The sequence below is a fragment of the Gossypium raimondii genome, chromosome 12, assembly GCF_025698545.1.
Source record: "Gossypium raimondii isolate GPD5lz chromosome 12, ASM2569854v1, whole genome shotgun sequence".
Taxonomy (NCBI): Eukaryota; Viridiplantae; Streptophyta; class Magnoliopsida; order Malvales; family Malvaceae; genus Gossypium; species Gossypium raimondii.
In genome coordinates this window covers 53,354,455-53,367,812 of record NC_068576.1, presented here as the reverse complement: position 1 = coordinate 53,367,812, position 13,358 = coordinate 53,354,455, and the positions used below count along the sequence as shown (strand labels likewise).

General features: G+C 34.2%; 2 protein-coding genes across 2 annotated transcripts; one reads left to right on the top strand and one right to left on the bottom strand.

Moving 5' to 3' along the window:
- Positions 1 to 5,715: 5,715 nt before the first annotated feature.
- On the top strand, positions 5,716 to 8,705 carry LOC105765167 (probable aminotransferase ACS10). The gene is made up of 4 exons (XM_012584127.2): positions 5,716 to 6,458; positions 6,551 to 6,682; positions 7,543 to 7,703; positions 7,792 to 8,705. Exons 1-4 carry the CDS (start codon positions 5,973 to 5,975, stop codon positions 8,642 to 8,644), a joined length of 1,632 nt encoding a protein of 543 aa, XP_012439581.1. The 5' UTR covers positions 5,716 to 5,972; the 3' UTR covers positions 8,645 to 8,705.
- Positions 8,706 to 8,775: 70 nt separating this feature from the next.
- On the bottom strand, positions 8,776 to 12,458 carry LOC105765166 (probable LRR receptor-like serine/threonine-protein kinase At1g12460). The gene is made up of 2 exons (XM_052625050.1): positions 10,543 to 12,458; positions 8,776 to 10,454 (listed from the first exon to the last, which is right to left on the bottom strand). The coding sequence occupies exons 1-2, from the start codon at positions 11,721 to 11,723 to the stop codon at positions 8,975 to 8,977; spliced, it is 2,661 nt and encodes an 886-aa protein (XP_052481010.1). The 5' UTR covers positions 11,724 to 12,458; the 3' UTR covers positions 8,776 to 8,974.
- Positions 12,459 to 13,358: the final 900 nt, after the last annotated feature.

The window sequence follows — 13,358 nt, the reverse complement described above, 5'->3', positions numbered from 1 at the left end:
AGGTTGCAGTGTCTTGTCCTGTTAAGTCACAGTGTGTTTACATAGGGTTCTTTTCTATATTTCCCCAAGTATAGGCGAGATCAAGATGATGTTTAAGATTCCTTATCATTTTCACTTCACTTTTATCTAACTTTACTATTTCACACCTCATTTCAATTCAAAGATTCGTCCTACATTTTCTTTTCGTGTTCGACTTTTTTAATGACAAAACACTATTCATCATTCTTTTGAGTTAATGTTATTTATGGTTGAGAATTAAGTCATCCGCATTATCTTAATCGGATTAAATCAATCGATTAAATTAAAAATAGATTTTAGATCAATTGAATCGTGAATTAATGTGAATCAGTTGAACCATATTAAAAAATTAACTGAAACTATTCTTTTATAAATTTTATAATAATTTTTTAATTGAACTGTCTGAACCAACAAATTAATGACATGATCGATTTAACCACTAATACGATTTTAAAAATATTGTATAACACATAATGAGTTTGATTTGGTAAAAATACGATTGCCATTGTAGAGCTTCAATATTTGATAGCCTTAACGCAATTCCTAACCATAAGAGGAAAACGGATGGGTATCCAAATTGTCTGAAATGGTCACTGGCATTACAAATTTATAACATTTTAGTCATTATATCTTTATCCGACACTAAAGGTGCTACGAAGATCTAACACTCATTCAAATAACCAAATAATACAACTTTAGACTTGCTAATTGTTCTCGCATTGAAATTTGATGTAACACCCGGAAAGTTGCTACAGTAAGAAAGTGAAATATTATCCTTGGTACAGTAAAATAAAGAAATAAAGTGACAAAAAAAAGAAAATTTCAGTTATGTCAACAAAATTTATTTAGGAAGTATATTATGAAGTATTAATTCAAGAAAGGACTAAATCGCAAAAGTGAGAAAAATTTTGTGGCCCAACTCAAATTTTTAGGGGTTAAGTGTAAATATAAAAAAGTTGAAGGACTAATAGTGCAAATATTTTAAGGTTGGAATGATCCAAAAGCTAAGGAAAATGGATGAATAAGGACCAAATTGAATAAGTGGAAAAATTTTGAGGGGTTAAATTGTAATTTTATTAAAATGAGTGATGATTCAACGGAAGAATTTTGAAGGATCACGAGGGGCAAAATGGTCATTTAGCAAGGAAGATAAGTTTGAAGGGTAATGATGATGTTGGTGATATTTTAGATTAATTAAATAAATATTAGTTTATTAATATTTTGATTTGAGATTTAATTATATTTAATTATTTTATTTAGTATATAAGGAAAGAAAAATGAAGAATTCTCTTCATCTTTCCATGGTTCCAACGTGAGAAGAAGAAAATGAAAAAAAATATTTTCTTTACAATTTGGTCCTTTTATCAAAAATTTACTATTTTCACTTAAAAATCAAAAGAATTTCCATAGCCATCAAGAGAGAAAAATATTATGGAGACCGTGGGGAGCTAGAATATCAAGTTAGATTCAAGAAAATAGAAGTTGGAGGAGAGATAAAGTCAAGTTAAAGTTTGGTTTCAAGAGAATAAGGTATGGATGTTAAGGTTTTATGTTATTTTTAAGTTTAGTAGTGATAGAAAAGCATAAAAATGGTGTTAAAGTAAAGATTTCTCATGAGGAAATATTGTGTTACATGTTGATGAAGAGAGAAGTTGAGTAAGTGAATCAAGTGGTAGGAGAAGAGAAAAACAAGAGATTTTGATAGAAAAGAGGTAAGTATCCTTGAACTTCCTTATTATTTAAGGATTAAAATGTGATCTTTGTAAACTAAGTGGTAATTAAGTAAATAAAAATAAAAATAGTGTGAAATAATTTACTATGTGAAGTAGAAAATTATAATAAAAGTATAATAGTTGGGTTATGTGTTAGTGAAAAATATACAAAGTATTAGATAAGTGAAATCATGGGAAAATGTGAAATTTTATGGAAAAGACTAAATTGAAATACTTGAGAAATACATGTGGTGGAAATAATACAAGTGAAATACATAGAAATTTGATGTGGAAAATGAGATAGTGGAATTAATTATGTGAATTGAGTGAGTTGTGAAAGAAAAATTGTTTAATAATGAATAAAACCTTTTTTTTTAAGTTACTAAATTGGAAAGTTATAAAAGTTTACAAGGAAATATTGATAATAAAGCACATAATGCAAAATAAAAGAATATATGAATTTTGTAATCCAAACTACAATTATTTCCTAATTTCGAAACTAAGGGTTAAATCATAAATTTAGGAAAATTTATATTAGAAATAGAAAATGAAGTGCATAACACTTAGAATGAGAAAATTTGATGTTGTAGTGAATTTTGGAATATTAATAAGTATTGAATTATGTTATATGTGTTATTAAAATTAAAATATATTGCTACACGAAATATTGTGTGCTAATGACTAAATTACAAAATATATAAAAGTGCTATGTGAAATACATGATAATGATTATTAGTGAATTATGGATGAATAATGAATTTAGAAATATATTACATATATTAAAGATAGTGAAGATATAAGTATACAGATTTTTGGTACAAGGATTAAATTGTAAAGTATGTAAAAGCATTATGCAAAAGTGTAAAAGTGATATGTGTGCATGATATAATTTGCCCAAGTAGACGAGATAAGAACTATTGGGATATTAGTGGCATGCCATTAAGGAACTTTAGCACGCTCTCTGATTATTAGCACATTAGTGCTTTCTAATTGTTAGCACATTAGTGCTCTCCGTTTAGCACATTTATGCTCTCTGTATAGAACTTTAGTGCTCTCTGTTTAATAGTGCATAATAATGCACCTCTGTATCAGTTCCGTACATACTAAGTGTTCTGTTTAGTCTACTGGGCCTCTGCTAAAAAGGTAAACAATTTTCATTACAAGGTAAATGTTTATCTTTGATTCATGTTTGAAATATTGAATTAAAAATAAATTGTGAAAGAAATAGTGAGAGAATCATGAAAATTTACATTAAAGGGTGAAATATGATACATGTATAAAAAAAAGCAGTAATTTTTATAAGTTGATTTGAGGACTTAAGGACTAAATTGTGAAATAGGTAAAAAGTTACAAATGAATATGATAAATAAACAAAGAAACGAGATATTGGAAATTAAGAAATTTAATAGAATTTTGAATATCATGGGTACTTACTAAGTCTTCACCGACTTAACGCGTTTATTTTCAACACGCAGGTACAGTGATTTTGAAGAGTTGTAATTGAGGTTGTGAGCATCCATCTCATCGCATCTCCAAGTGCCAAGAGGGTATGTTTCAAAATTTTGAATAGAATTGCATGTACTTAGGAAGATAAAATATGTTCCAAGCAGTAGGGACTAAAATATAAGTTATGAAAACTTTATTTTTTTATTGTTCAAATATATTAGTGATTAGCCAAAATCACTTTGGCACCAAATGTAATATTCCTATATCAGGTTCCTTGGGTCGAACCGGGTATAGGGGTGTTACACTTGAACTTTTTTTGGTTAAACTTTTATTTTTATGAAAATACAATGATCAGCTTGCACTAAAAAAAATTAGGCCTCAAAGTATGAACAATTTCCTAGTTCGAAGATTAACTTAGACCAAAAAATTCAACCCTCGATCTCGATGTAGGAATAATTGTCAAATTCAAGTCAAAAATATAAATTTGGCTTAAATATAGGTTAAATTCTGCTCTTAATTCCTATACTTTGCAAAAGTTATGAATTTAGTCCTTATACTTTAATTTGACCAATTTTTGTCCTTATTCTTTTAGTATTGGTCAACTTTAGCCCCTGTACTTTTTGAATTTTGAAATTTTAGTCTTGACCAAACAATAGTTGTTAAATCCGTTTGTCTAAATTCAACTACTAGTCATGTATTATATGTACAATTGTAGATTTAGTCCATATTTTTCAATTGGATCATTCTACATCACTTAATTTTAAAATTTCAATCTTGACGCAAATGATAATCATTAATCCATTAACTGAATTTTTAGTGAGTAATATGTGACATTACACATATGATAATATGCTTGACTTAGATTTTGGAAATAACAAAACTTAGCTTAATGAATTCAATAGTTATCATTTGACAATGACTGGAATTTTAAAATTTGAAAAGTATAGGAACAAAAAATGAGCGAATTAAAGTACATGGGCTAAATTCACAACTTTCACAAAGTACAAGGACTAATAGTATAATTTAACCTTAAATATATGTGTTACTGCCATGAAGGAGACAATAGTCCTAGCAAAAAGGCTTGGAAAAGTGACTGCACATATTTTTAATAGGAAAATATGCATGTCTTAGATAATGACTCAATTTCTTGTGTGGTGGTTTCTTGGGGGATATGCGGTGACTTGCCTTGCTGAAATTGTTTTCTGTAGCTTGTGGTCGCGGTGGGGGCATCAATTGTCTTCAAGTGCAAAGGGGGGACTTCCTCAGCCCCAATTTTCCATAGAAATTTCATATATTCAGTCGCTCTAATTTAATATATATCTTTGTCTATTTTGAATCCCTAACTCAATTATCACCCCTTAGATCCATTAAATAAAACAATATCATCAATATGAAGATGAAAAGAACATATTATCATATTATTATATATGTAAATATCAAGCCTACTTTTTTTTTTTAATTTTCAGATAATATCATTTTATTTATGGATCTAACAATTATTATACAATAGCAAAATTGAAATATTAAAATTCAAAAGGTGCAGGTATTGAATCTACACGAGTCACATAGTATGTGGACTATACGTAAAATTTGACCTATTATTGTTTTAGCTGAAATTATTATAAAACCAAAACTATCTTCTTCTTTTTCGGTCTTAAGAAAGAACATCGTTTACACAATCTGAACCATGATGAGCAAATGATTCCATGCCCGTAATTGGAAAAAAAAAGTAAAGGATATTGATCATGCTACTATCTTTTTGGGTTCAAGTAGAAGTAAGATTAGCGTATGCCTTTTGAATTTGATAGCTTTAATATGACTCATATTAGATCAACACACAATGATGTGTTTGCAAGCAACGCTTGATCCAAGACTAGTTCAAAAGGGATTTCGTAAATCTCAAAAAAAAAAAAACATGTGCATATGAGCTACAGGTAGTACTCGCTGTAGCAAATTTGCATTGGATCTCTCATCTTAACACCCAAAAGAAAAAGTCAATACCAGATGAATAAATTTCTTACTTGTTTATTTTATTTTGGCAGTAAACTGAAAGGATTCAAAACAATCTGCTGAAATTCCCACCTAAAACCACACCTAAATTTTGTCACCCAACACCACAAGTAAGGATGGAAAATAAGCTGTAAGAAATTTATATCATTTAAATAATGTTTTTTTTTAATTTTGTGAGTCTCAGTGTGAATTTAAATAAGTGATACGCTGTGTTTAACTTATTTTTTATTTCATGTTTAGTATCACTATAATATTTAGTCTTATTGTCACCGTTATTTTTACACTAACAGCAGGTAAACGCCGTCTATCCAAATCCATCATTAGTTCGATTGATATAAAATATTATTTTTAATATAAAAAGATGTAAATTCGAATACACTAAAACACATTATCCTCGAAAATTTATGAATAATAATAATTTTTGTTCTATAAATTTAATCTTGAGTTTCATTTGACTACAAACAAACAGCAAGGACATTTCAGTAAACTCACAGTTTTTCCCTCCTGAAAATCACAACAGCTAAATCGCAAAAATCTAAAAAATCCCTCTCTTTAAGCGAGGACTGGCTCAGAAAGAATCTGTATCCCATAATTCTTCCCCTCAAAATATAAAAAAAATCCAAAAAAAAAAAAAACCAGAAAAGGTTTGAAGGAAGAGAAAGCACAAAAGAGAGACCACACAGCTATTATTTTTATTCATCCATTAAACATTAATCGGAAAACTCATATTTTTTATTCCCATTTTTCATTCGTTTTTGTTAGTTATATGGCCATGAATTCACTACAATGACACAAACCCGATATTCCCGGTCTCGGAACTCCGATACCGAAAAGGAAAACACCGGAGGGGGAGGAGGAGCTGCCATGAGAGTGATAGTTCCTCTACAAGGTGTTGTTCAAGGACGAGGAGGCTTAGTCTTAGGTTCCATAATACCTTGCGCCCTCTTTTACTTTCTCCAATTCTATTTGAAGCGACACCGTAATGACCTGGATGACCAGAACAATTCGAATTCCCCGGGTCTAAACTCAACAACCGGTTCGGCGTCGTCCGGGAAGTTGGCGGAGCTTCCTGCTTTGACACGTAATTTGTCTCGGGGTTTGCCATCGCCGCGAAGTCCGCGTGGACCCGTATCCGTTTCGGGTCGGGTTAGTAGGATTGTGAAAGGCGCGGATTCTCCGTACTATGTGGGACTAAGGCGAGTTAAGGAGGATCCGTACGATGAATTGAGTAATCCAAATGGGATCATCCAGTTGGGTTTAGCAGAAAACAAGGTAGGTTCCTTCTACTTTATTTGTTTTCATAATTGTTAATATCATAATATGCTTTATGGTTCAGCTTTTCATTTTTTTATTTGTTTTTTCAGTTGTCTTTGGATTTGGTTAAGCATTGGCTAGCAGAAAATGCAGAGCAAGTGATATTGAGAAATGGGAAAGAGCTGAGCATTAGCAGGATTGCAACTTACCAGCCTTTTGATGGATTGATGGAGTTCAAAGTGGTAAATAGACTTAGTTTAATGCTATCAGCATCACTATTCACTATCTATTTAATGCAAAAATACTGTTACTTAGAGCTAATGGGATTAGGGACTGCTTGTGTGTGGCTATGGTTAAGGTTTATTGTCTCTGTTAATAATGCTGGCACCAAAATTTTAGTAAAAAAGCTTATGTTATGAGGAATCAAGTGAGAGTAAGGTTGCAAACACCAAATATGTTGAATTTTACTATTGGAGGTCTGAGTAGAAGTTTGTTTCTTCGAGAAGACTTGATGAGGATTTCTGGTTTAGTGTTTCTATGTTCAATAAAAGAGGGATAAGAAAACAATAAATCTAACTTCATTAGCTCTTGATTCTTATTCAGTGATATATATATTGTTGGTATATACAATGACATTCATTAAAGCATGTAGGTGCATTGAAGTCGTGTAATTTCCATTTCATTTCACCACTTAAAATAAAGTGTTATTTCTTGTCTCATGACTTATGTATCACATACTTCAATTACTTGCAGTGTAGGGTTTGATGAAAATTGAAAATCTAATTGAATTCATGTATGCCCATGATCATAAACTGACAAATCTTCTTAACTTGTGCACATGGTAGGTGCATTTTAAAATTTTAAGGTGATATGATATGTTGGAAGAATACCTTGACCAGTATAAATTGTTTGTAAAATTTTAAATTTAGCATGCATACCTTGAAAGTGTGATATAGACATCTTGGGCCATTAGTTTCAAGGATCAATTATCAACCTTGGAAGGTCCTGCTCATCTAATGATTCCTTCTGGAAATGTTTTAATTTTGTTGGTAAACAATCCCTACTTGAAATGATTGTGTTCTGAACTGTTTTTACTTTGCAGGCTGTCGCAGGATTCATGTCTCAAGTCACAGCGAAAGCTGTTTCCTTCGACCCTTCACAGGTAGTACTGACTGCTGGTGCAACTCCTGCGATCGAGATTCTTAGTTTCTGCTTAGCAGATGTTGGAAATGCATTTCTTGTTCCAACACCTTGTTATCCTGGGTAACATCTGTCTCCGCCATTCCCATAGTTTTCATTCTGGTAACCAAGTATCCAACAAGGAAACTGATGTTTTGAATAAAATATGCAGTTATGACAGGGATGTAAAATGGCGAACCGGGGTGGAAATAATACATGTTCCTTGTCGAAGTGCTGACGACTTCAATTTAAGTATAGCTGCTCTTGATCGAGCATTCAACCAGGCAAAGAAACGTGGACTGAAAGTGCGTGGGATAATAATATCAAACCCATCAAACCCTGTTGGCAATCTTCTAAGTCGAGACACACTTTACAGCCTGCTAGACTTTGCCAGAGAGAAGAACATCCATATTGTCTCTAATGAAATATTGGCTGGTTCTACTCATGGAAATGAGGAATTTGTGAGCATAGCAGAAATCATGGACCTGGATGATGTCGATCGGAAAAGAGTACATCTAGTATACGGTTTGTCAAAAGACCTTTCTCTTCCAGGTTTTCGGGTTGGTGTTATCTACTCGCATAATGAGGAGGTTCTGGCTGCTGCTAAAAAGTTGACGAGGTTCTCAACTATTTCTTCCCCAACCCAGTGTCTGCTCATTTCTATGCTATCTGATGCAAAATTTGTTCAAACATTCATTACCATCAATAGAGAAAGGCTTCAAAGAACATACGCTCTGTTTGTTGCTGGGTTGAAAAAACTGGGAATCAAGTGCATAAAGAGTAGTGGGGGTTTCTACTGTTGGGCTGATATGAGCGGGTTAATCCGCTCTTACAGCGAGAAGGGCGAACTTGAGCTGTGGGATAAGTTGTTGAATATAGCTAAGGTTAATGTAACTCCAGGGTCTTGTTGCCATTGTATTGAACCGGGATGGTTCCGCTTCTGTTTTGCTACATTGACAGAGAAAGATATCCCTATAGTTACTGATCGGATTCAGAAAGTTTCTGAAACCTGTAAATTGAATTGATGAAAATGCTATTGTTTTATTCTATGATTGTGAATAACTTGCAGATTTTTTTGATTGAAAACTCATTTGACATTATGCTGGTGGTTTTTTCAAGCTATCCACAGGTTTCATTTAACTTACACAGTTCAAACTGAACAAATAGAAGAATACACATAAATGAGTACCCTTTTTTATTGCACAAGATTACAAATAGAGGAACAAATCAATGATGGTAATAGCAAAATGAATACAAAAGAATGATCTTGTTTTTAAGCTATTCTTTTTTACCCTAACCAGTAGCAACTGTGTCCCCTTTGCAGTATTAATCATATCTAACATTTTGCACTTTCACTACGATTCAATTCCAGATCTGATGGACTCGAGAACTTGTACAACCTCGGCCATGCTTGGTCTTCTTGAAGGAACCTCTGATGTACAAATCAACCCCAACTTCATAACCTGTATAAGTTCGTTTTCTGCGAAACCGCGCAACCTACTATCAAAGCAAGCTGACGCAGAGCCCCTCTCCAATAATCCTCTAACATATTCACACAAAATCACTACCTCGTTTACTGTTGGATTCTCTACTGGTTTCCTCCCAGTTACTAGTTCTAAAAGAATTACTCCAAAGCTATACACATCACATTTCTCACAAAGTCTCATACTTTGAGCCAACTCTGGTGCCACATATCCTACTGCATTATGAGATTTAGTTAAACCGTAATTATCCAAAATTGGAAGCAATTTTCCCAAACCATAATCGGATAGTTTGGCCTCATAGTTCTCGTCTAAGAGTATGTTGGTTGATTTGATGTTGAGATGGAGAATTGGAGGTCTACAATCATGGTGAAGGTAAGAAAGCGCTCTTGCAGTTCCAAGGGCAATATTAAACCTTCTAGACCAACCTAGTTCGGTATTACCAACACCTGAACTAGTACCAGGGTAATTCATTCCGTGTAGATTATCATAGAGATTCCCATTCGGGATGAATTCAGATAAAATCAACTGCATTGAAGAGGACCAGTAATAACCTTGAAATGCAACCAAGTTTTGATGTTGGAGGTTACCTAGGCGCCCGATTTCTTGCTCAAATTCATCTTGGTTTCTAAGTCTCCCTAGAGTCTCAAGCTTCTTTACTGCAATTGCGATCCCTCCTTCAAAGCTAGTTCTATAGACCGTTCCAATTGACCCTCCACCTATTAGACACTCCTTGTCAAGCAAAGCTTTGGTGCCAGCTTCCCAATCTTCATATTTAGAAGGCAAACTTTTGCTAAAGAGGACTAACTTCCCGATTATAACATTCGAATCTGATGAACCTGGTGGTGTACTCTCGACAACCACCGTCACTTCCTGCTTTTTACTCTTGCGTGCCCTGATGTTCATGATGGTTACCACACAAACCCCTGTAAGGATCACAGCAGCAGCAACAATGGCAACAATTGCAGAAACACTAAGGACCTCGGTTTTACCAGATGGGGAAGATGTGGCACTTCCGGAACAGGATGCCAAAGGGGAACCACAGAGTCCAGTATTGTTAAAAAATGCTGATGGACCAAAGGACTGGATGGTCTGATCAGTAGGTATGACACCAGAGAGATTATTGTAGGAAAGGTTAAAATGAGTTAACATATTCAAATTCCCAAGTGAAGGGGGGATTGACCCCGAAAGCGAATTCTGTGAGAGATCAAGCAATTGGATTTTTGACAAGTTCCCCAGACTAGATGGGATACTTCCATTCAGCCGGTTGTGATGCAAGTCGAGAACTTCCAGATTTGACATGTTGTAAAAGGAATCAGGAATCTGTCCCTCTAGCATATTTCCAGACACATCCCTGCAGCAACATATAGAAGTTTCTTAGAATTAAATCAAAGCAATGCCAAAGAAAATCTACAATACATCAGGATAGTGCTTATACTCACAGTTCAAGAAGAAATCTGCAATTGCTTATATCCTCAGGAATTCCACCAGCAAGGTTGAGATTGTGCAAATCTAAGACCAGTAGCAACTCAATGCTTCCAAATCCTGCTGGGATTGTCCCACCTAATGAATTATTAGCCAAGCTAATTGCTCGAAGACTTCCCAAATCCCCGATATTAGCTGGTATGGTCCCATTAAGCTTGTTGAACCCCAAGTCCAAAACTTTGAGGCTCTTACAGCTTGAAATGCTTGTTGGGATTTCCCCATCCAAACTATTCCATGAAGCATCAATGAATTCCAATGTCCCACTACAGGTTCCAATCACAGAAATCTCACCAAAGAACCTGTTATGTGAAACATTGAAATAAGTAAAGTTCTTAAATTCAAGTACTCCTAGTGGTGCAAAACCTGTGAATGAATTTCTGCTAAGATCCAGGCCTAGCAAGCTTTGGCATTTTGAAATCTCTTCCACCACACTGCCACTCAATGCATTGCTACCAACAGATACATACTTCAATACCGAAATATCGCAAATTCGAGAAGGCAATTCACCAGTAAGATTATTGAACGAGAAATCGAACCCTTCAAGGTTACTACAATTCGCAATGGACTCCGGAATGGAACCCGAAAGACCGTTATGTGAGAAAGAAACATACTTTGTTTTGTAACAATGCTTGAACAAAGCAAACGGAATCTCCCCAGTATAACCATTCTTTGAAAAATCAAGAAACCTAATGTTAGGTAAGTCGCCAATGAAATCTGGTATGGAACCAGACAATACATTCGAGCTCACATTGATCTTCCATAATGTCTGTAACTGTGAAAATTCTTGTGGGATATTACCTGAAAACCTGTTGCCAAACAATGTCAAGACTCTGAGTGAGCTTAAACCAGACAAGGCAGCTGACAGCCGACCACTGAGGCTAGTGTTCCACAAAACAATCCTGTCCACAAATCCTTCAGGATTGCAGAACACACCACTGAAATCCACACAAGGGTTACCACTTGGGACCCAAGATGTCAAGCTGTTGTAAGGATCATCAGTGATGTTTCCTTTAAATTGGAGCAAAATTTCCTTCTCAGTTGCAGCTAAAGAAATGGTGAAGAGGGTTTTGATTCCAAAACAAGAAAGAATCAGGAAGAACAAAGCATGGGAAACTATGAATTGATGGATCCTTCTCATGCTCGAAACAACAGCAAGAGGACATAAAAATTCGAGTCTAACCGTTTGGCATTATCGAACCAGATTCAATGAAGATCCCCCTATCCTGCTTTTCCAATTGCAGAGCTTGTTGTTTGCATTTGTAAAAATCTTGAGTACCAAAGGCAAAACATCAAGATCATGTCCAAACACCGACATTTTTACTTACATTTGCCCAACAAAGCCACTTTCTTCAATGAATCAAAGATCTGACCTTTTTTTTCTGGGTTTGAGCTAAAAATCTCAACCTTTTGCTCTAGACAGAAGAAAGAGAGTTCAAACAAAAAAAAACAAAAACAAAAAGGCATAAAGCATGGGAGAAAAAAATGCAATAAAAATGGTGAGTTCAAACAAGTGCAAACAAATAACATGAACAAGGCATCTTGGCTGGAAAGGAAAACAGGTGAGCAAATTTAATACCAACCATATAATGTAAAAAATATTTATTATCTAAACGGTTGGCACCAACAGAAGCTTAACCACGTGCATGTGCATTTCTTTCCATCTCAAAGCTCAGCTCTTTTCAATCCCATTACCAAAAAAATTACAACCGTCTCTCAGTCTCTCCCTTCCCATTTTTCTATTAAAGAAAAAAGAAAATGAAATGAAAACCCCAAAGTGGTCTTGGTTCACTCACCACCGTGTAAAGGTAGGGCCTTGGTTTTGTCTGTAAAATTAAAAGCATTTATTCTCCCACCAACCCATACCTTTCATCACCACCAAATAATTGGCAGATAAATAAAAGAAAAATTAAATATGTTCATAAAAAAAAAAAAACCCAAACCAAAGCCGTGTAAAAGAAGGAGAAATTATGGGGGTTTTAGGCTTTGGCTTTTTGGGTTTATTTTTGGTCTTTTGTTGACTGAGTTGTGCCTTTCCTTTCTTTTTATTGCATTAAAGACTGAAGTTTCCATGTACCCATTCTGAATGGGACTCTTTTTTTTTTTTCATTAAATTCAATTAGATAAGATGTCAATTTTATTACCATTTCCTTTTATGTTTCCATTATAAGCAGAAATCTTTGAAGGAAACAAATTAAAAGTGTTTATACAGTATTTTCCACTACTGTCGTCATTTTTTTTTCAAAGCTTCCCATGTGACGTCCTGGTTTCAGCCACACACACACAAAAAAAGATTTAATTTTTAATTCTACACTAATGGGGTTTTTATTTTATACTTTATTTAACTTGAGACTGTTGTCTTGTTGCATTTGACAGAGTACAAGGTTTTTGGTTAGAAAACATAGAAGAATGAATCAAATGGTCAAGAGAGAGTACAGAAAAGAAAAGCTAAAAAGGTGAAAGTTAATTTAAATATTTAGTGCAGATTAGTTTAACGTATATGAAGAAGAACTTAGTAAGCATGGCCATGGCTGGACCTTGTCTTGGTGTCATTGGCTTTTGACAGGGTCCCCAACAACGGTGTCTCACAACCCTTTTGATATATCTTTTTCTTGCCCATGTGGCCATGTCAACGTCATTTTAACACTTTAAAGCATTAGTGCCATACACATTGCTTGGAATGAAATACTTTGTATATATGCTTTAATGGAATGCCAGGCCAACTACTGCATTCCCAAGCATTATTTCTCCTTCAATCTACTTGTTTTTAATTTAT

Excerpts from the sequence above, each read along its gene's own strand:
- LOC105765167 (XM_012584127.2), top strand. The coding sequence starts at position 5,973 with ATGACACAAACCCGATATTCCCGGTCTCGGAACTCCGATACCGAAAAG. Across the intron at positions 6,459-6,550 it reads TGGGTTTAGCAGAAAACAAG|TTGTCTTTGGATTTGGTTAA; the intron begins GTAGGTTCCTTC and ends TTGTTTTTTCAG. Across the intron at positions 7,704-7,791 it reads CCAACACCTTGTTATCCTGG|TTATGACAGGGATGTAAAAT; the intron begins GTAACATCTGTC and ends TAAAATATGCAG.
- LOC105765166 (XM_052625050.1), bottom strand. The coding sequence starts at position 11,723 with ATGAGAAGGATCCATCAATTCATAGTTTCCCATGCTTTGTTCTTCCTG. Across the intron at positions 10,455-10,542 it reads TGCAGATTTCTTCTTGAACT|GGATGTGTCTGGAAATATGC; the intron begins GTGAGTATAAGC and ends ATGTTGCTGCAG.